At 38.1% G+C, this 22056-nt stretch overlaps 2 protein-coding genes across 4 annotated transcripts in view; one reads left to right on the forward strand and one right to left on the reverse strand.

Annotated features, from left to right (window-relative positions):
- Positions 1–7036: 7036 nt before the first annotated feature.
- On the reverse strand, positions 7037–14249 carry CCDC59 (coiled-coil domain containing 59). The gene is made up of 4 exons (XM_065669666.1): positions 13862–14249; positions 12454–12679; positions 9963–10062; positions 7037–7287 (listed from the first exon to the last, which is right to left on the reverse strand). Exons 1-4 carry the CDS (start codon positions 13983–13985, stop codon positions 7126–7128), a joined length of 612 nt encoding a protein of 203 aa, XP_065525738.1. The 5' UTR covers positions 13986–14249; the 3' UTR covers positions 7037–7125.
- The window catches only part of METTL25 (methyltransferase like 25), a 59703-nt gene continuing 51685 nt past the window's right edge, over positions 14039–22056 (forward strand). For all 3 annotated transcript variants that reach the window (XR_010610609.1, XM_065669638.1, XM_065669646.1), the window contains exons 1-2: positions 14039–14339; positions 20856–21020. Coding sequence is in view for 2 of the 3 variants with exons in the window: in XM_065669638.1 (XP_065525710.1) it covers positions 14105–14339; positions 20856–21020 (400 nt within the window). In the remaining variant the exon portion in view is untranslated. The remainder of the gene's footprint in view (positions 14340–20855; positions 21021–22056) is intronic.

Below are 22056 nucleotides of genomic sequence, written 5' to 3' on the forward strand. Positions count from 1 at the left end.
TGAGCTTTACTGTCATGGGTCACTTTCCATTGAAAAATATATAAGCTTATGAGGAAGTGGACTCAATGTGTCAAAGAAGAAAACACAGTTTTGGGAAACACTTCTGTCCCAACCTAGGAAGAATAAGATCTCTTCCTCCATGCTGGTTAGAGAAGTAAAAAATACACTTCTCTGATCTCCCATCACTTTAATGACCTTCCTCACATGTAATACCAAAACCATTCCAGAATAAATCTCTCCTTTCACACACAACAGCCCTGTTACCGTCTTCAAAGAACTGTTTACAATTTAATACTACCGTAGAACTGAAAGTAAAAGATAATGAAATTAAAGGACAATGAAAAGCTTTTCTGCGTGTAATTAATTCACAACTGTTAACAGATGCAAAAGTCTGCAGTCTTCAGTACAAATTAGGTTTTGATGGGGTAGAAATAATGTCCCTGAACAGATAATAATTCAAATAGCAAACAAATCATCATCGCTGATATTTTTTTCGTAGCACGCATCAAAGAATCATTTCTGCCTAAAGTTTACAATGTTTGACAACACCTCTTTGAGAGACACCTAATGAAAATGGACTGACAGAGATGCTTCTAGCTGTTCCTGTGTTTGTTTTAGGGGGGGTTGGGGGGGGTGGGGGGGGGTGTGATTGTTGTTATTTTGTGGTGGTGTGGGTTGTTTTACAGCTACCTAAGGACCAGGGTAGCTTAATTTCACAGTTGCCAAATGACATTCTGAGGAAATAAGAGACTGTGACAGTCTTACCTACACATCATATTTTCAGGTAAAGCTTACTTCTGATTACGGTTTTTTCCTGGTTTTGCTGCTCATTACAAGTTTTCCTTAAATAGTAAATAGTAAATCTTTACCATACCCATGTTTTTGTTTTCAAATCCAAGGCAGGTGATGACCTGCTGTGAAAGAGTCACTAATATACCAAAGAATCTTCAGAAAGTTAAAAATATTAGAAAATAAAGGGTGCTACTGTGAAAGTTGTGGCTATATGTTACTTTTGCAAAATACCTCTGCCTTTCAGAACCAAGGAAGTTGGCAAACAACCTTCATTTTTATCATACATAGAGTATTAAATAGAAGTTCACCTTCTAGCCAAAAAACCTTACTAATTCATCAGTTGTGAAAGTTGAACATTTGAGCAATATTCAGAATTTACTACAAATTTAAAACTTTCATGCAAAATTCCTCCTGCATGCCATTTATGACCTCGAGATGCCTGCAGAAATATGCTTAATGCTGATATCTCCTGACAATGCACTCAGAAATCTGGTGTTTCAGTGAGTTTACAACATGGTACTGCCCTTAATGAGCTGTGTCTGCCTATCACCATGTAACTCATTTGCTTTTACGGAGCGGTCAGGTGTGGTGTAATGAAAAGTACTCTTCCAGACAGAGTTACAAACCCATAAGACAAAGGTTCCAACTTTAAAAAACCCAACCAAACAACACAAGAGGTCAGAGAATGGATGAGGCAGCCTTTTTCTTTCCTTTTTTTAGCTTGTCTTACTTTGCATGATGAACTTTGTTTAAGCCCCACTGACTCAAGATGAAGCCCATTCCTAAGTGTTGCTCTGAGCAGGGATGGGAAGCAAGGGCATGGGTTGGAAGAGCTGTCTTTCCCCACTCATGCAGCTGAAAATTTCACAACTTGCTCTACTTCTAATTATGGTGCAGAAATGGAAAGTGTTCCTGTGTGTTGTAACTGTGTTTTGCCCTCTTTGTACACTCCCAGAGAAAATATTTGTTAAATATAAAGTGCCATTTTTTGCATGATTTATTGCTCTTAGTGCGAAAGCAATTTATCAGTGTACTTCCACTGCCTTCAGAGCAGAATTCTGTAAAGAGGGACCAAGGAGCAACAGCTCACGTACTTGCAGATTCAGAAAGTGAAATTACCACAAAATGATGTGTATCTAAATGGTTTTAAAATAACACTGACCGCAGCAATCACTACCACCTGGACAATAGACCACAGTTTCAACATTAAAAATGGCCATCCTAATTACCTGAAAATCAGTCAACTTTTTAGAGATACCTATATGTGGGTATGGATGTGTATGCAATTTATATCCCCTATCCTTTGTTTTAATCTTGAGCACAGTGGATATGAAATACTGTTTTGTATTTTCAAATCTGCAATGCAATCCAACATGTTGGCACCTATACAGCAATTACAAAAAACAAACTTCGAATACATTGATATTTTAATGTATATTGATTTATCAACCACTAAGTGTATTTTTAATACGTACTAGATTATTTAAAAAGGAACACTGTTTGCCTCATTGAACCCAAATCCCATTTTCAACCTAAGGTACCAGTTTTACTTATACTATTTATAGGGGGGGGGGGATCCCAAAATAAAATAAGTTGCAGGAAAAAAACCCCATAAATATCAGTAGAAATTATGATACTGCATGAGTTAATGCTTTTTATGCCTACAATTTCTACAGACAGAACATTATTTGGAGAAATCAAAACAGCATTGAAAAATCTTTCACTGCATTGTCTTTGGAGAATGAAATGTATGTGCTGTATTCAAAAGCAGAGATTATATTATAGCATATTTCTTTGAGATGACAAAAACACACATTAATGATTACAGCAGAATATAAAATATCATATATTGCAGCTTTATATATCTGAGAGGAGACATCCTACCTCCAGCAGATAAATGCTTCATGATCGTAAGCACAGAATGTAGTTTTTTTCAGCTAACATCAGAAAATAAGATACAAACTGAAAAAGGACACCAGAGCAAAAGCAACTGCGCTTACAAGAAAATAAGCTTGAGCTTAATTTATTAACAGGTAGGGTTGTGAAATATTTGGTGTTAGTGGACATTTTGTATCCAGTAATGTCGTCTGATGAAGTTTGATGACCCAGCATTTTCACATAACTTTAAAATATCTAGTAATGTGGATGCAGACTTGAATACTGTGGTGCCAACTGTCCGGGATGCTGAGCAAGCTAGTTTTGTGCATGTATGTAAACAGCAGTAAAATTTCTCAAAGCTTCAAATGCTCAGTATCTGTACAGATCAGCTGTAAAGCTTCCTGCCATAATTCCAATGAGTCTGGGCCAGATCAGACATACTGTGTGTTCACTGAATGCAGAGCTTGTATGTGCACAGTAAATCCTAAATGCTCTAAATGCTGAGACCAGATGCATTTCCTGCCAGTGAGACAGCCATCTGTGGAGGGCAGCTACTTCCATTGCTCCCTGGAAAATCCTCAACAAAAATACAGCAGTCCTATCATCTGGGACCAAACCCAAAACTGGAGTAGGTAGGAAACATAAATTATATCAGCCTGAAGACTGTTTTAATTATAAACACTCGGTGTATGAAGCTCTTGGGGAAAGAAGTTTTAACAGCACCAGCTTGACTAGTTGGGGGTATACTTCTACATCCAAAACTACAACCAGCTCTTGAAACTAAGAACAAATTTAAAAATTCATTGCTAAGTATTCAACTTAGGATTGTATTCTAAAACAAATCTATTTATTTTGTCTAGCTTAATGCGACAATAAAAGAAATTGAACATAAACATTAAACATTAGCGATTGAATGAAACATCAAGGCCTTACCATAATCAAGCATTATCTTGCTACTGTACGTGTTTCATTACCTGGGTCTCCTTAATGACGTCTAAGCCATAATGTGTAACTGATTTGAGTTGGCCGTTTACCTAAAACATACTATCCCTTACAGTACAGTTTTAACTTTCTAAAATGTTAAATAGCTTCCCAAATTATTAGAGACGGCTACTTCAAAATGAAGTAGCTGTCACTAATTCTGCTGGTAGCTACAGAACCACTGCTCTTATTGGTCCATTCACAAAGCTGCTGTGTGACTTGACCTACAACATGCTGATTGCTCTAACTTTTGTCTATAGCTCTGTCATGAACTTTGTTGTTTTCTATGTAGTTTTTAATTAATAGCGATTTGGATAATTATTTTCAAGTCTGGATTGATATATTTTCCCAAAAGAGAGACATGACAGAGCTATAGACAAAAGGTAGAGCATGCTGTAGGTGAAGTTACACAGCAGCTTTGTGAACAGACCGACTATTTTACTAAGAGTTCAAACTGAACTACTTTACTTGTTTTTTTCTTTTACATATCCCATAAAGGTTTTCTTCAGAGGGAGGTCAGCAAGCTTGCTGCATGGCTTTCAATTCATTAACTACTCCCCTCAGCAACTCCCAGAAGGTATGCAGGAGTTAATAAAATTATACGGCAAATTGATATTTCAGAGCTCTGTCCTGTCCTCACATTTTTCTTATGCTCATACTTCTTCTGTTCATTAATACATTTCAAATTGCTTCTAAACTCTTTGATTAATGACTTAAAACATTACTTTATGAAAGCAGAAATAGACACTGAGAATAACATCAAGCTTTTTACTTAATGTTCTTTACCTAATTATTAGTACAGCCATAATTTATCAGACTGTAACTATGAAAAAGAAAAATCCAAGTCCACATTGCCAAAACCTTAGTATCTTAACAGTGAAAGGGTGTTTTGTTTTGTTTTGCATTTTTCCTATTAGTGGCAAATAAAAATAAATTATAAACCTTTCTAGATGGGTATGGGGGGAGAAAGTCCCTGTTCTGTCAAAACCAGCTTAATGAGATGATCCATTGAAATTAGTATTATGATTTCCCAAGAAGTTACCCTGCAAAAGGAGCAAGGGAAGCTTCACTTTCTCTTCCTCAGAACTGAAAAGAGAAAATTAATATCTGTACCTGATGCTTTCTTCTCCCCTTTCCTTCTGATTCACAGTTTCACTGGTCTATAATTAAAGAAAATTAAAATAATAGTAAAAAAAAAGTCTGATGTTGCCTGCATTCACCGATCATCCAACTTGGAGAATAGAATTTCGAACTGTGCAGCCCTATCTATCCCTTCCACTTCATCTTATTCAGAAGATGTACTGGAAAGAAGACATAACTACTTCAGATCTGCAGGCTTTCAGAGAATAGAAAACAAGCTGCAAGAGAGGTCGAGTGTGTGATTAGGGAAAAAAAAAACAAACCACCAAAAATACCATGAACAGTGTCCTGTGTTCAGCAGTAGCTGTCATTTTTCTCCTTAGTAGGTGGTGCAGTGCTGTTTTTGACTTTCAGCCTGGGAACAGAGCTGGTAACACCACCGATGTTTTAGTTGTTGCTAAGTAATGTTTACTTCAACCAAGGACTGTTTTCAGTCTCATGCTCTGCCAGTGAGAAGGGGCACAAGAAGCAGGGAGGAAGCAGACACAGGATACCTGACCCAAACTAACCAAAGGGGTATTCCATACCACAGCACGTCATGCCCAATATATGAACTGGGGGGTTACCTGGAAGGCCTAAATCGCTGCTTGGGTCAGACTGGGTATCGGTCAGTGGGCGGTGAAAAATTGTATTGTGCATCACTTGTGTTTATTGTCTTGCTTCCTTTCTCCTTTTAGTTTTATATTCTTTCCCCTTGTTTTTCCACTTATCATTATTATTATTGGTGGTAGTAGTAGTAGTTTTGTATTATACCTTAGTTACTGGACTGTTCTTAACCCGTGGGATTTACATTTGTTTGATTCTCCTCCCCATCCCTCAGGGAGAACAGGGGAAGTAGGGGGGAAGTGAGTGAGCAGCTGTATGGTTCTGAGTTACCAGCTGGGCCTAAACCACAAAAAACAGAAACGGGATTTAGGCTGCTCTTTTTCACATTTCAAAATCACTACATATTCATAGCAAAGTTTAATAAAAAAACAATACAAGTTTACTATCCCATTGGACTAACTTCTCACGTTTAAAATCAAGACACACAGTTGAAAGCAGCAGCTTTGCTTTTACAGGCAGCCTCCATGAACTCATATTTGCTATTGGACTAGTTCCCTAGTTGCAACATCAAAAAAAGTATCAGGGCTTTATTTCCCTCCTTAAAAGATCCCTTCCCTTCATTCTTCACACTTTTCTCCATAAAAACATTATGGGTCAACTGTTACAGTGCTACTCATCAAATGAAAGCAAAGGTTCAATTCTCTTAGCTACCTGCATGACATTGAGTCACAGAACGTCACCATGGCTGTTGTTCCCTTCCAGGGGTACCAAAGTAATTTAAGTGGCTTGGCAGTGCAGAAGTGTGGGCTCATGAAGCAGCCGAGACACTGGACTGCACTGGCGTCTCGTGACTACTGTACTGGGCTGCTACGTCATAGTAATAAGCAAAGGACAGTATGAGGAAATACCCCATTTAAACATCTTCCTTTTAGAACTGGTACATAAAGAATTAACTTCCAGTGTGAAAAACATCTCTCATATGTGAGAAGCAAGGCTCAGCCACAATGCCTTTTTATCTCCAAATCAAATAAACCTATGAAAGAGGGAAAGTGATGGGGAAAAATGACAGAAACTTCTCCTCCTCCTTGAAACTAGCAATGCTGGCCCAAGACCAGGTACTTCAGTGCACTCTGCTTGATCAGGTTATCTGAAGCACTGGGGAGGGAGGCATTTTCAGTGCCTCTTCAGAAAAACTGTTTCATGTTAACTATCACCAAGAACATGGAATAAAAAGACTAAAGATATATCACCAAGCACAAAGTATATGTTAAGTCTAGGAGAATAATTAATAATAGCCCTCTGAGTATAATTTATGTTCTTTGCTTTCATATGCCACACCCTATTCAACAGCACACAAAACATACTCTAAGCCTTGGCAGTTCACGAGGTATCAATTATGTTGTATTTATCATTTCACTCCTCTCAAGTAAGCGTAACTTTAGTAATCACAATTGCAGGAAGTGTTAGAGCTAGAAAACAAATGCTTTACACTATGCAAATTCATGTTCAAATGGTCCTAGGCTCTAATGATTTGGAATTCAGGATATTACTTAGCTAACAGAATTTAAATTTAGAAATAGACCATTTATTTTCAAGGTACCAAATCTCTCTCTCTCTCTCAGCACAGAATACCTATTTTCACTATGAATATCCTCCAATGTTGGAGTGATGAGATAAAACAAACCAACAGCAAAAGTCATACAGAAGTAAAGATATCATTTATTAAAAGTAATTTAATAAAGTGTTCACAGGTAACTCAAAACCTGCAATTAAGATGTGTGCAAAGGTTTATGCATTTTGTTGTATTTTCTGAAGAAGAAACTCCACTTGTAAGTTTAGATTTGGCTGTCCTCTTTTTGTTTTCTTACTCAATATTTTATAAGCTTCCATTTTCTTCTGCTTGTACAAACGCTGGGCTGCTTCTCTTCGTTGTCTCATTTTTTCTGCTTCCTAAAATTAAATAAATAAATAAGATTAGGAAATAATTACATGCATTACATAGTTCATATAACTATGAAGCTATCTATAAACAAGACCTATTTTTGTAAAGATACTGGCAATTATGTATTGTACTGACACTAGAAACACCATTAATCTTAAAGGGTTAACCAGGATGCTCTTCCAGCACATACTGCAACAAAACATTATATTGCCTAAAGTTTAATGAGAAGAGCCAAGTTTTCCTCAGTAGCACATCCTATGATAAGGTTTGTTGCTAAAATCCATTCCACCTCATTTCTGCGAAATGAGCTCCTTGACTTTTCTCTTTAAAGGACAAAGTGGAAAAATTTCCTACTTTCTCCTCTGGAGTGCAAGAAAGAAAAAAAAAAAAAAGCCATTTAGTGAACCCCATGTAAATGTCTTGCCAATCCAGATGTGCTAGGATACTGAACACATCTGCATGGGACTGGCAGATAGGATATGGGACGTATCTGGAGGTAGAAGTTGGGCAAGTCTGTGATACTACAACAGCATCACAAGAAGCATTATCTAGGGCAACCTGATAAAGACCAAACTGTTAGTGACCTGTCCTCTTCAGAGCAACACAGACTCCTGTCTTAACTGAGAGATACAAGGTGGGGCAGGAGATAACCAAATTTTCAACTGTACAAACTTTCCATGTTGAGGGGACAGCACATATGCAAACAAAACACTAATGGAAGCACTTAGACTACATGGATAATCACCACGGTAATATGTTCAGGTTTTTATCAAACAGCTTATGCCCCCTTCTATAGTGTTCTAATTTTACCAAGTAATTTGGGCAAACATTTACAACAAGCAACTTAACTAGCTTCCTTCACATATATCATGCCCTCTACCAAAATATGCAAGACCTCACAAATCAAACTGAAGGGCTGGCTGCTTCATATCATTTAGATTATTTCTTCTCATAAAGGTTATTCTTTGAAATGCAATAGCTGCTGAACCACAAAGGCATGTGTTTCTGCAGAATGCTCAAATAGATGACAATTTATCAATTATCCAAATAAATGATAATTTATCAATTATGTTTTTGTTTTCCATGGCATAGTAGCTTCTGTTATGTACAAAAATTAGTAAGAATGCTCCATGATGTAGAACATAAAATTAACTAGAAATAACCCAAGAAAATATTTCTAAATAGAAATCTAGGAGGCTACAGGGAAAAAAAACAAAACAACAAAATTGCAGATAACATCTCTCCATTCAGCACACTTCAGTTATTTTCCTGTAATGATGATAAATATAATTGATTCCTTTTTTTTTTTTAAACCAGAGTAGCACCAACTCTAATTTACCTACAATTCACATCCCATCTAATAATTTTACTGCTGTTCAGCACACTATTGTAAACCACATCCAATTAAGCTACCAACCAAATGCTTACTCAAAGCAAGAACATTCATCTTCCTTAGGTGGTTGTTACTTACATTCTGATCTTTACTAAATCCTAGGGGTTTTATATAGTGTGGAGGCTAAAAGTTGTACCCTTAAGCTTATTTCTTTTCCCAAAATACGTTAACAGCAAATCCGTATTTGCTAACGTTTTGCTAACGTATGTGAGGGGAAAGTATGTGAACATCACACAGTATTCCCCATAAATGATTACTGTTACTGTGGCCCTTGGCTACCGTTTGTTTTGCCTAAATATCTTGAAAAGACAAAAAATGCTAACACCTCTCCTCAGATAACTCTTATGTGCTGCTCAAAGAAAATTCACTGCAGTCTTGCTGGGTTTTTGTTTATTCCCATTTCCTCTAAATAACCTCGTCATAAAATGAATTTGTTTTAGCATGATCTGCATCTGATATTCAAAACAGCAACTCTCAGCTAAACAACCACGTTAACTCACCCAGGATCACGGACCAGTTGGCACAGAATTACACTAGTTTTCAATCAGCTAAACTGAAGAAATAACATGTTTTATCCAGCTATATATTTCTATAATATTTAAACTAGTTACTGAAATTTAGTTGGTTAGCAGTGAGTTACACAACTTCTATGATGTTACACTGTGGGCCATTTTACAGTGCAACAAGCAGTGTACTGGCAAAGAACAAAACTATTTAAGTAAGGATGCCTCAAATGAGTAACTCAACTGACTAGTCAACGATGTTAAGATACGCCCTATAATAATAAGTCCCACTAAATTAGAATGAGGGGACAAATGAGATTTTGGCAATGGATACCATTACATTTAATAGTTTTGCTGTTGGTCAAAGAACATAAAAAGGTAAAATGAAGCCTGCATTATGATAACACCTTAAGAAATGGGATGGATATTTCGTTTTTCATCACAAGATGATAGTCTTGTTATTACTTCCCCTTCTACAATATTTAAAAAGTCTAGTATAATTCACTGGGCTATGCAGATGAAGCTCTAAAGTTTTCTTGATGTACCAACTGACATAACAAAATCCTGCTAATGGCAATTGCAAGATGAAAATAGTAAGAACAAAACCAATGATAACTTTGAAGACCTGCATGCCTGAATATTACTGTCAAGTTGAAAAAGACTAAAAGAATACCAGTATCTGTGTTCCTCTCCTATGGCCCTATTTGGGTCCAGATGGACCCAAAATGGTAGAAATGGTAATCTAGTCTTTGTTTACAATCAAGAAATATATCTGTTTAAGATTTACCTCTTTCTTTCTAGCACGCTCAGCCTTTATTTTCTCATACTCTTCTTTTGCCTTCTGATTAGATGTTTTCTTCTTACATTTCCCTTCAGTCGTAACCGACCTGTAAGAAAGAGTCATTTACTTCAAGTACAGACTATCACCGAGTACACATAACCATGTATCCCATAGCCACTACAGAATCAGAGCACACTCTTCCATGATTTTGTATGTATTTGGGGAAGTTTATTAGAAATACAGGTTTCAGAAGGCCCATCCTTCCACACTGATGGGATACCTATTTACACCACTCTTACATGATGCCCAACACCATTACAAGTCATGTAACGAGCAGTTCGCATGAAAAGACAGGAAACGAAACTTCTTCAATGCCAAGTATACCAAAGACTGGACTACATACAACTTTTAGGGACCCATATCCCTTACCTGCTGCATCTTCACACGGATGATGCTCCATGAAGTTTAAGGAGCGTCTAAAAATTTTCTTCCTCTATCATACAAGCTCTTCAGAGCTAGAAAAACTGAATGCACTAGCTTAGAACATATTATATCTTTATAGTTCTAACACATGGAGGCACCTGCAGAGATACGAGGACAGCCAGTTGTTAGCAGGCTGCATGCCAGAGAAATCAGGCTAACATGGCAAGGAGAAAATGCCTCCTTGCAATGCTTTCCTAAAAGTTTCTTCTGGAAGGAGATGGCATTAATATTGCCCTTAACGCTCTGAAATTAGAACTAAAATATCATTCCCTCCAAGTTTCAGTATTAAAAAACTGCCAGTTACCTTTCACCAAATAAAACAGTTCAAGAAAACCAATTTTGTTTGTCTGGCATTTACTGACACACTACTTTGAGTGGATTTTTCTTGTTATTTAGTCCCAAATCATTTTTTCTTCTGATTCACAACACAGCCATTACATAAACAGTGTGGTAGCAAAGACATTTCACACTTGAAAAGTACATGCCTTGTTAGGTACTTAAGAACTGCTCACAAAGCAAGTTTTTGATGACCCTACTACACTAAAAAATCTGAGAAGTCGCCATTGTCATCTAGGAGATTTCAGACAGACAATCACAAAGGGAAGAGAAGGTATTTGTCCATACTTTCATTTAGAAGTACCACTCTTTCAGAGAAAAAACAAAAAATCTTTGCCTTAGTCTCATCTCCATCTTGTGGCAATACTGTGTAATGACATTTCATCGTCTCAAGTACCAACCCACTTAATGTAACAGTGTGTGCTAAAAATAGAATTACCTAACCAGTCTTACTTTATATTCCCATAGAACACTGAAGTCTAAGTCTCTACGCACCACACCACCTCAACGATTAGCAGTCACATGCATGAAAAAAATACTAATTCTGGTTTACAACCATAATGACCATAGTTTAAGCAAAATTAACCCCCCACTGGTTTAAAGAAAAACATCAGGCCTATTTCAGACACCCCCACGAATTAACTGCCTATTCCAGACAAAAACTCTACCTTTCTCTCCCTGGTGGGCTTAGATCTGACTGCCTTTACCTACTCTCCTGACTGCTGTTCTCAGGAAAGTTTAGCTATAGATACACCTTGGAATTCAAAGACTTAGGACACTCCTTGTACTGAGGATGAAAAAGCACTAACTCAGTCACAGTACTTGAATGTTGTTTTAAAACACTGCCAAGGCAATGTCAGACCTGAGTGACTACACTTTTTATTTTACTGACATACCTAACCAACATTTCAGGGGGAATTACTGTTACACAGGGAAAAAAAGGTTTAAGTTGTATGAAATTTGTTAGATCATAAGTGAGAAGCTCCATTTGGCTTTTCTCAGTTATTATAAGTAAATTAAAAGCCAAACAAATAACTCCCAAAAAACTCCTCACCAATGGCAAGCTATAATGACATTTCTGTTTAAAATTATTACTTCGATAAACAGCACTTTACTGCCTTAACATTCTACTAAATCCTCCTTTCTTTTTTTTTAAGTTCATAGTTATATTCCCCAAAAATTAGCCATACCATGAAAGGGTAACTGCACAAAATATTGCTCATTCCAGCAGAAAAAACAGTGCAGTATAAAGAAGACAATTTATCAAACTGGGAACAACCTTTCTGAAAAGTGACATTAATTTTAAAATACTCAGAATCAGTTCAAAGGAAAATTCTGCAAACGCAAAAGCACACTACACCTGAAAAGCAGGCTCTCATCTTTGTAGATATGGTAACAAATTAGTCAAACATTTATTGCTCTTGGGCTGAACCTTGTCTTTAAAGTACAGTGGTAACTTTCTGGGAACTAAACGTCATCCATATTGCTTTCTGATTCTGATGCAAACACAACAAAGCTGTAGGTTCAAATTTTCTAACAAATAAGAAAAATATTTAAGACCTAATGGCATTTTAAGCAAATCACTATACTGAAGTTCATGTAAAGTGTGAGATCTAAAATATTTCTTAAATAATGGAAACAATTACTTGTTCTTAAGAGACATGTTTAAAAAACTTACTCTACTGCTTCATTAAGTTTTTCTTCTGATAAAAGTGAATTATCTGGAGCCCTGCGCCGCAGTTTCTTGAGCATTTCTTCCTCAGCTAGGTAAAGATGCTTCAAGTGCTCTGGATAAGTATCAGTAAATTGATCATCCTGTTGTGAATGAACCTTCTTTCCCTTTCTCAGTAATTTCCTGTATTGTCTTTCGATCTTTTGTTTTCTCCGAAATGCAAATCCTCGTCCTAAAAACATAAGAAAAAGAGAGTGAAATACTGCTTCACTAAAGTGGTATCAAAACATTCAATTATTGTCAGGACCATTTCAATCCATTTACTTTACAAAACCAGGGAAACACACTACTTGTGCTAATTTTAATAAGGACCAGTCAAAAATTCAAGAAAATCCAGTTACAAACCTGTCTCCTACTGTAGCATTGCAGCTTGTACAAATTTACTGAAAATTATTGCCTAAAACCCTTGAGAGAACATGCCACGGTAAACATACTTCTTAATGCACACTCAACATGGTATACCTTCAGCAATGCTTTTTGAACCTAGTGAAAAGATGCGTTAACATTTCACTTCTCTCTTCTTACAGCTTCATAAGCAATATCAACATAGATTCCTAAAGATAATCTGAAGAAGACACTGACAATAGCAACACCAGATGCTTCAGTAGTCTGCAGCTGCAATGCCACAGGAAAAAAACCCCGCCTCTAAATCACTGTATAACACTGAATTAATAACCCATTATATCTTTCCATACAAACAGTATTTTGATTGTTACTACTTTCTTTCTACACCTGTCCAGGAACAGCTCTTCTACACTTCAAAAGTATGCTACATCATAGAATGGTTTAGCCTGAAAGGAAACATCAGACAATGTCTGTTTCAGTCTCAATCATTGTATAATGACGTTGAAGTCAAACATGCTAATATGTTAATATCTTATTTTTATTACATATGTTAATATCTTATTTTTATTACATTAGTCTTAAGAGCTACTGACTTCTACAATACTCATTTAAAAACGTTTCCAAAGGCAGCAAGTCCAGATCAGCCCAGTCACTACTTTTGATTCTTTCTCCAACGTTGACATTTCAGGAAAGTGCTGCAAAAGCCAATGCTGTGTTTCCTACTCGTTTTCTACACTTGCACAACTACCGTCCAACAATCGGAACCTTTTGCCACATATGCTTCTATCTGAAATACGCAACTCACACTGGACGTCCCGGCCAGCTTTGCAGCCACCGGCCCCGCTCCGGTCCGCCACGGTCGAGCCAGCTAGGCACGGCGGGACGCCTAGGGCTGCGACCGGCGGCTCCGGCCAGTGCCGAGCCTCCCGCGGCGCCGTCTCTCCCACCGCGACAGCACCTCTGACCCGCGGGGGGCCAGTCGCGGCGGCTCCCCCGTCCCCAGACTCACCCTCCTGGACACTTCCCACGACACTGCGCATCAGGGCAGGCCTCCAAACCCGCTTGCGACGGGGCCCTCGAGCCGCGGCACCAGCATTTTCAGCCGCCGGGCCCCCACGCCGCGCCGCCTCCATCGCTCTCCGGGCGCCGCGCAACGAGATGGCGTCACGGAAGGGCGCCGCCGCCCAAGCCACTCGGTCCTCGATTCAGCCGCCTGCGTAGCGGCAGCCCCGGCGAGCCGAGCGCATGCCCCATGTCGCGGCCGGCCTTCGCGCTGCCGCCCCAGCCGTCGCCGGCGGCGGCGGAGGGTGCACTGCGGCGCGTGTCGCGCTTCCTGGCACGCGCGCTGCCGCTGTGCCGCGCCCACACCGTGGAGTTCTACACGCGCGGGCTGTGGGACCGCCTGGTAGCGCAGCTCCCCGGCGCCGTGCTCGAGGCGCTGCGGCGCCCCCTGGCGGAGGCCTCCGGCGCCGCGGCGGCGCGGTGGGGTGAGTCGGGGCGGGGAGGGGAGGGGCCAGGGCTCGGAATCGCGGGCCCAGAGGGAGGGGCCCGTTCCGGGGCGCGGCCGGGTGGCGGTCGCGGCGGAGTTGGTCGGGGGGGTGCCGCGGCCCGCGGAGCTGGGGGGGGGCAGAGAGGGCTGGTGCTGCGCGGGTGCTGCTGGGGCCGCCCGCAGAGCGCTCGGTGGCAGCGCCGCCGTACCCGCCTCGTGGTGACGTGCCTCATGCCCGCCTTGCCATCGCTTTCGGACCTCCCGTGTTACAAGCTGTTTTTCCAGCTTGAATAAACACCACCCTGGCGAGCTGCTCTGATTTTTTCTGCCCTCTGCCTTCTTGCGGCCACCTTCATGCGGATCCATTACTACACCGTGTGACGAAGCTGCTTCTGCCCCTTGGTGACAGTGCTCTCGCAAGCACTGCTAAATTGTCGTACCCTTTTCCAGGGTAAAGGGGTGTATTTGGAACAGATACGGTCTATCTGTGTTGGGAGGAGTTGCTCTTTAGGAGCTGTCGGTAGTGGCAGTTGTTCATCTTGTTCATTCAGAAATGAATCTCCTGTCAGGCTTCCTTTGCTGTGACCAATTTCTGAAGAACAGATATAAAATGAACCCCCACAAAAAACCCTCCACATGGGTGCAAAGATGTAACAGTTAAAAGTCCTTCAACTGTTGAGGCTCTGGAAATGTGGAGGACAGCTGGAAAAGGCTTAAACGCTGCTTATCTGTAATACTGAGTGTCTGGCAGAGGAAGAGAGAAAGCAGTTTTATTTCTGACAAGACCAATTTAAGAAGCACTTCATATTTCTAGTAATTTTCAAGTAAGTGCAGAGGAAGCCAGCTATGAAACTGTGACTGAATTTACTGCAGTTCAAGCAGAAGGGAAGCATACCACTAGAACACTTTCAGGCAGGGCACAGAAATGAAGATAAAGCATCTGAAAGGAATGATATTTGCGGGGACTGGGCCCAGGCAAAGAGATCCGTTTCAGAACTAATGTAGTAAAATCTCTGACAAAGCACTTAGCTGAGAAAAACCTGTATCATGCCAAAGCTTATAGAGCAGAGATAGCTCTCATGCAGCATTCGCTGTGAAATGCTGCGTTAAATGACATGTGAGACAGGAAAGCACGTTGAGTGCAAGAGAAGGGTCCACAGAAAGCAACATGCGGAGCTGTGCACTTTTTGGCATAGAAGACAGGCTAAGATAATGATTTGGATTTGGAAAGAGATTGAGGAACTGTGAATTGCTACATCACTTACAAGGTTTCTCTCTTGTATCTGAAGACCTTCAAAATATTAACTGTAAGACTCATTTTTAGAGGGTTGAGTTATCTGGGGAAAAAAAAAAAAAAAAAAGAAAAACCCCAAAACAGTTTATTTGTGCATGAAAAAGATACTGGAGTATGAATTAACTTTTGAGAGCCAGATGGAAACAAGACAGTGTTTCAGTCAGCAAGCAAAAGTGTTGGGAAGCAGTGGGGAAAAACTACTAATGTGTTTGACAGGGAGTGTCAGAACTAGAACTGATTCAGAGCAACGGGACATAAAATTAAATGTAAATAGAGGCTGGTTGCAAAACTATTTACTAGATGAAGGCATTAAAAAATAAAACACTGAAGGAAAATTACCCTGATTTTACCTGTTTCTATGGGAAAGCACATGGAATTATTCAGACACTGAAGTAGTGGCCGGTAGAGCAGGAAGACAACTGGGAAGGCAAAGCATTGTTCTGCAGATTTTTAAAATTGGAAAATAATTTAATGATCTGTATTCAAAATGCATGTTGCAGAGTCTGATACAGAAATTACTGGAAAAAAAAAGACATGATTTATGTATCTTTAAAATTAAGTGCATGTTTTAGAAAGGTATGAAACTTTCATGTTGTGACCAGTATATAACATTTCTTTGTTGGTTTCTGCAGGAGTTATTTCTGATTATTGAAAAAAAAAAAAAAAAAGGACAAAATTGCTCTCTTTTCCTAGCCTCAAAACTATTATGTATTGTTTAACATTCAGAAGGTTTTGAGACAATCTCCAAGTTCCCTCAGTATTATGACAAAATTGGAGGCACTGTAAATGAATGGGCATGTGCTTGCTGATTTGGGAATTCATTCCTGAGTTGTTTGACTGCATGGTATCTGTCCACCCAGTCATATGATGAAAGTACATCATAGTACAATATGATTTTTTTAGTGAATATAACCACTAACACCTGTATGTGAAAACGAATGCTTGTTAGCCTGTATTAAAAATAGGATTGAGAAATTTACTATCATTATTTGAGTGCATCAGTACAACTTAATAACATCAGAGATCAGAAGCCAAGCATTAGAGATCTTGAAACCCAACACAGAGTGACTTTTCCTTATATTTCTTTTAAATAACAACTGTATGTGTGGCTGTGCTTCAGAATTATCAGATACATAAATGTTTGTTATTTATGTTTACCTTGAAATGGGTACTAAAAGGCTCTTGTAACATGCTATCATTCATAGAACTACCTTTTTTTGGAGTGTGGCTATGAGCATAGATTTGTTTTGCATGCCCAAATGACACTGTGGTAATGTACCCCAAAGAGCTTACTCCATATATGTGGTAAATGACATTTTGATTTCACATGGTAAACACTTTGCTTCCTAAGAGTTTGAGAAGTTTCAGATTTATACATTCACAATCCCCAAACTATTATGACGAGTTTTCTAGAATCTGTTCTATTACAGATCCCAAATTAAATTATAAGGAAACATAAGCTATGTTTGACAGAATTGATGTGAAAATGTGAAGTTGTCAGTTAATACTCATACATTCTCTGCAAACTAAAAAGTAACATTATTGCAGATTGGCACAAAACTGTTACTCTGCATGATATTTTATGTTACTATGACAAATACATGCTGAATTGTAGTTTTAGAAGCTAGCAAGCAAGAAATTATAATTCTGTTGTACAGTATTACATGCAAGAAGATAATCATGCTATGGAACATTGTGTGTTCTGTAAACTAGTTTTAAAGAATATTTTCAGATACTCATCAGATGATATTTCATTATAATGACCATATAAAGGGTGGAACCCTTTTTTTCAGTTGGACCCCATAGAAAAACTTCAGATCCATTTTTAGGTAGAAAAACTTTTATATTTTTATACATCAGAAAGCTGACGTTTGCCATATTGCATGTTGTTTATCATGTCATTGCTGTAAATTGGACACAGGCACAGAAAAATCTGTGGTTTAAGTATTTTCGTATTTTACTGTAAATTACTGTTTGTAATTCCAATTTTTTTGGCATATGTTTCTTTCCTCTGAAGATTTATTTGCAAATGTAGGGACTGACTGGTTAAAAGAAATACTAGATTTCATCTTCTGAGCAACCAAAGTAGAAATATTTTGAGAAAACTAACCTTTTTAGTATTCATAAGTATCATGTAGTCCACAAACTGCTTGAAGTCATGCTTCAGATACCTTAATATAGTTGGGTTTTTCTTTCCTTTTAGTTGGCAAGCTGGGACAACAATTTGTATTTGATAGGAGTGGTATTGCAGATGATATACTAGTGATTATGCATGAGATCCTATTAGTTCTGTTTATGTTCTTCCATCAGATAACTGAATTCATGGAAGTTGTAGAACGTAAGTATTGCTAAATTTAGTTTCATTTAAGTGAGGTTTATAAGAAAAGTTAATATATGTTATGTCAACCCAAATAATTGACTGGTTTGGGTTGGAAGGGACCTTAAAGCTCATGTAGTTCCAACCCGCCTGCCATGGGCAGGGACACCTTCCACTAGACCAGGTTGCTCAAAGCCCGACCCAATCTGGCAGGTGCTGAGAAAGTGAAAGCAGACAAGTGGGGGCTTTATAAGGTTTTCAAGAGTTCTGACAAAGAAGCAGACAAGTCCAAATTTCAGTAATCAGTCTTTAACTTAGGAAAATTATGAAGTTTCAAGATAAGTTGTATTTTTGTGATATAGTGGAATCAGCAGGCAGTAAGGTGAAAGCAAGATTGGGTTGCTAAATCTTGTGAACTTTAAATCCGCAGAATATTTGTTTATGCTGTTGATCTTCGTGAGCTGTTTGAAAGTTAGATAGCAAAAGTAAAGATACATTTCTTCAAGGGCATAGGCTTAATGGGTTTCCATATCAGCAAGGTTGTTTGATGTAAGATGGGTACGTGTGTGGTTGACCATAGTTTTCTTTTTATACTGTAGCAAGTTAGTATATGTAATTCCCATGATGGTTATTTCCAACAGTGAGTCTATAAGTTTTCTGAAATGCTGTTCATTCATAAAAAATCTAACATAAAACAAATGAGTGAATCTCCCTTAAAAATTAACTGAAATTTTCTTATTCAGCAGTATCAGGGACAACAGATAATGGTCTGTGGTGAAAATCACAAAGATAGAAAAGTACTGGTTGTCTGCTTTGGCTCCTCCCTGGAGAGTCCTGCGTTGGCTGCTCCCCAGAAAGTCCAGTTTTGCTTCCTACCCGGAAAGTTCCGCTTTAGAACTCCCCGGAAAAGTCTCAACTCTTGGAGACCTTTCCGGATATTGCTGGCCATTTCTTCCAACATAGGCTGGCCCCCTGTATCAGAATGAGTGTGCATTCTTGTCAGTATAAAAGCCTGAGCCTCATGCGATGTGGGGGAGGCAGAGACTCACTGATTTCCTGATTGTCTTCATAGGGTCCTTGGGGTTGGTAAGATATACACTCTTCAGAAATATCCTTTACTGTATCTGTTAGATTCTCTGTATTTTCCTATATTAATAAACTAGTTGAGTGTTCTCTATTTGTCTCTCATTTTCTCTCACCTGGAACCCCTGAACTCTGGAACAAGCAGTTACTCAAGTTGTGACATTTTCTTGTAAGAACTTGCATAACATTTACCCATCAGAAAGCAAAAGTACTCTGTGTAGATATTCACCTCATTTTACGGTTGTTGAAAATTTTTGAGGAAAAAAGTGCAAAACAAACACTCCACAAACATCTCCCACTCCCCCAGATCCAAACAATTCCATACAATGTCCAAAAGCATTTTTCTTATCCTGTTGGTTTCTTCCATTATTTGCTTGACATGAAGGTATTGTCTTTGCTTTTTTTCAGTCATTCAGTCAGGAAATTTGCTTTTTTTCAGTCATTTCAAAACACACACATCTAATTTTTTCTCTTTCTGTAACATATCTTACAGAGACATAGGAAAGCAAAATTACCACTTCTCCCTAAAATCTGCAGTCTTTATTCTGGTTTAGCGTTCGTCTTTATTTATGTTCTCTAGTATCATTTTACACCTTTTTCTTTCATGAAGGTTCACTAATTCAAAGTTACCAGTTGTTCAGAAATTCAGATAAATTGTTTATAGAAAAAAGTTTCTTTCTTTTTTTATTTTGTAGTAGAAGTAAAGTAACAAGCACTATGCAGACGCTGAAATAATATTGATTCTGGTCATAGCTTAGTATTCTTTTTTAAGTTCAAAGTTTGTTTGCTGGTCTCATGCCTTTGTCATGTAGTACAATGAAAACAAATGTGTTGACACTGTTGGGACTGGTTTTAGTAAGTTCTAATAATACGCATGACCTTTAATTGTGGTCATGCAAGAAAATTAAAAGCATTAGAGGTGAGGTCAATCAAAACAGTTGTATCTGTTGTCATGCAGGTAGGTAGGCCAGATTTGGGAAAGCTACCTTGTGCTAGGTATGTACTTGCTCAACATCTACTCATGAGACAAAAGGCAAGCCAGGAGACATTTTCTAAATCTTTGTAACAGTTTGTTTGCTGGACTGGTTAATTTTTATATCTTTGAAAAGAATTACAGATATTCAGAAATTATTAGCAAAAGCATGTGGAATTCACAAATAGTTTTAGCCACAGTAGATAGGAATTAGACAATAGAAAACAAATTCAGAATTAATAAATGATTCGTACCAATATGTTTCACTTAGAAATAAATGTACATTTCAGACGCTAAGAACTAAGTAATACTAAATTGAAGCATTTAATCATGAGTTAAACAAAATATTCATTGGAATCTAACTTTTGCTTACACCTGATCGGTAATAAAAATCAATTTATTTAATTCTCCCAACAGAATCACCAGTTACAAAGCAGCTTGGAAAGTATGTAATGATTATAAATCAAAATATTTAATATATTGAACAGCTGCATTTCTTAAGCAATCTAGTAGCATATATTGTCAGTTGGTGATGAGGAGGAAATGTATTATGAGCAAGTTTGTAAACAAAAGACAAGCGATAGTGTCGACTGAGTTCTCTTGTTGATTATACTGAAGTTGCTCTGTTAAAAATAGTAGATTTTTTCAACATTTACACTGGTTCAGCTAAGAACAAAATTTGACCTTGGATCTGAAGGTGGAACACAGCTGAGTTTTCCCACTTATGGAAGCAAAATAAATGGTTACTTCTGACTGATACTAAGTATTTCCTGCTTGTAGTTTTTTGTCAGCACTGTTACAGAAGATGTTCAGCAATGTTTACAGACCTATTTCCTTTTCTGTACAGATGATGACACATTTTCCAATGTGTTTTGTGAAAACTCAGAGAAGCTTATCAATGTACATTTGTTTGCCCTGGCTGCTAAGTGTTGTTCTTTGTCCAACCTTGGAGTGTGTACCCCGTTAGAAGACGTACTTGAAGCACTGAGAGGAGGCAGTCAAGGAACAACAGGTACATTTACATCTGTACTTACATTTTTACTTATTCAGTATAGGACCTGCTGAGTTTTGGGTTTGGGTGGTTTGTTTGGTTTGGTTTTTTTTTTTTTGTTGTTGGGTTTTTTTTTTTTGTCTTCCCTACATGCTTAACTTTTCGTTTGTTCCTAATAAGTTTATTCATTGCCTTTGTTTAGAAAATGGATTCTTATGCTAAAATTTGAGCAGAAGGGTCACAGCATTCAGTACCTATAGACCCTTCCTGAGGTTCAGTTTTAAAGGAGTTGAGATAGACAAGCAGACACACCATTATTTGAGATACCTTGTTCATTCCTTTTGTTTGTCATCTGCCTGAGCAGCAGGAATTATGATTGCTGTTCTTGTGTTTTGAGAAATTCTCACTGTAAAATCTGGCAAGTGGGTTTTCTTTTGTTTTATGTTAAATATGTGTTTTGGTGTTTATTTGGTGTTTATTGGGCCATCCCAATAAGTGTTTGATGACTCAAAAAAAAAAAAAAAAGTTATTCATTCTGTATATTTTGGACCGATACCAGTTATATGTCATAAAACTGGAGTAATTTAATTTTCTTTAGTTAAAGAAATTGAATTAAAACACTCTCAAGTTGGCATCAAGTTAGATACTGGAAGGCTTACTCCTGATTATATTTTTTGTATATGATAAGTTGGCATTTTTACTTACTTGGGCTGTTGTCACTTTCACTGAAAATGTGTTCTTCAGGGAGTCTTCAGTCTTTGTAGATCTGTCACTGTCTTTCAGTTTTCTCATTAGTTTTTCAGAGGTGGACTGGCAGCTTTCTGCCTTGTAGTGTGTTTTATCCCTATAATGCATTAAAACACTGACATTTCTTATGTTTTTTCTTTCCAGTTTTACCATTTTCTGTGGTTGGCTCCCTAGTTTTTCATTTTTTCAGAAATACTAAAATGCCAGTTTTAATGATAATTTTAATGGTTTATTGTGGATTGATCTTACTTGCTAGCTTCTTTCTGCAGTTTGTTCATCTGAAGCCCTTTTTTCTTATTTAACAGCTGTG

The sequence above is a fragment of the Lathamus discolor genome, chromosome 1 (assembly GCF_037157495.1).
Source record: "Lathamus discolor isolate bLatDis1 chromosome 1, bLatDis1.hap1, whole genome shotgun sequence".
NCBI classification, from domain to species: domain Eukaryota; kingdom Metazoa; phylum Chordata; class Aves; order Psittaciformes; family Psittacidae; genus Lathamus; species Lathamus discolor.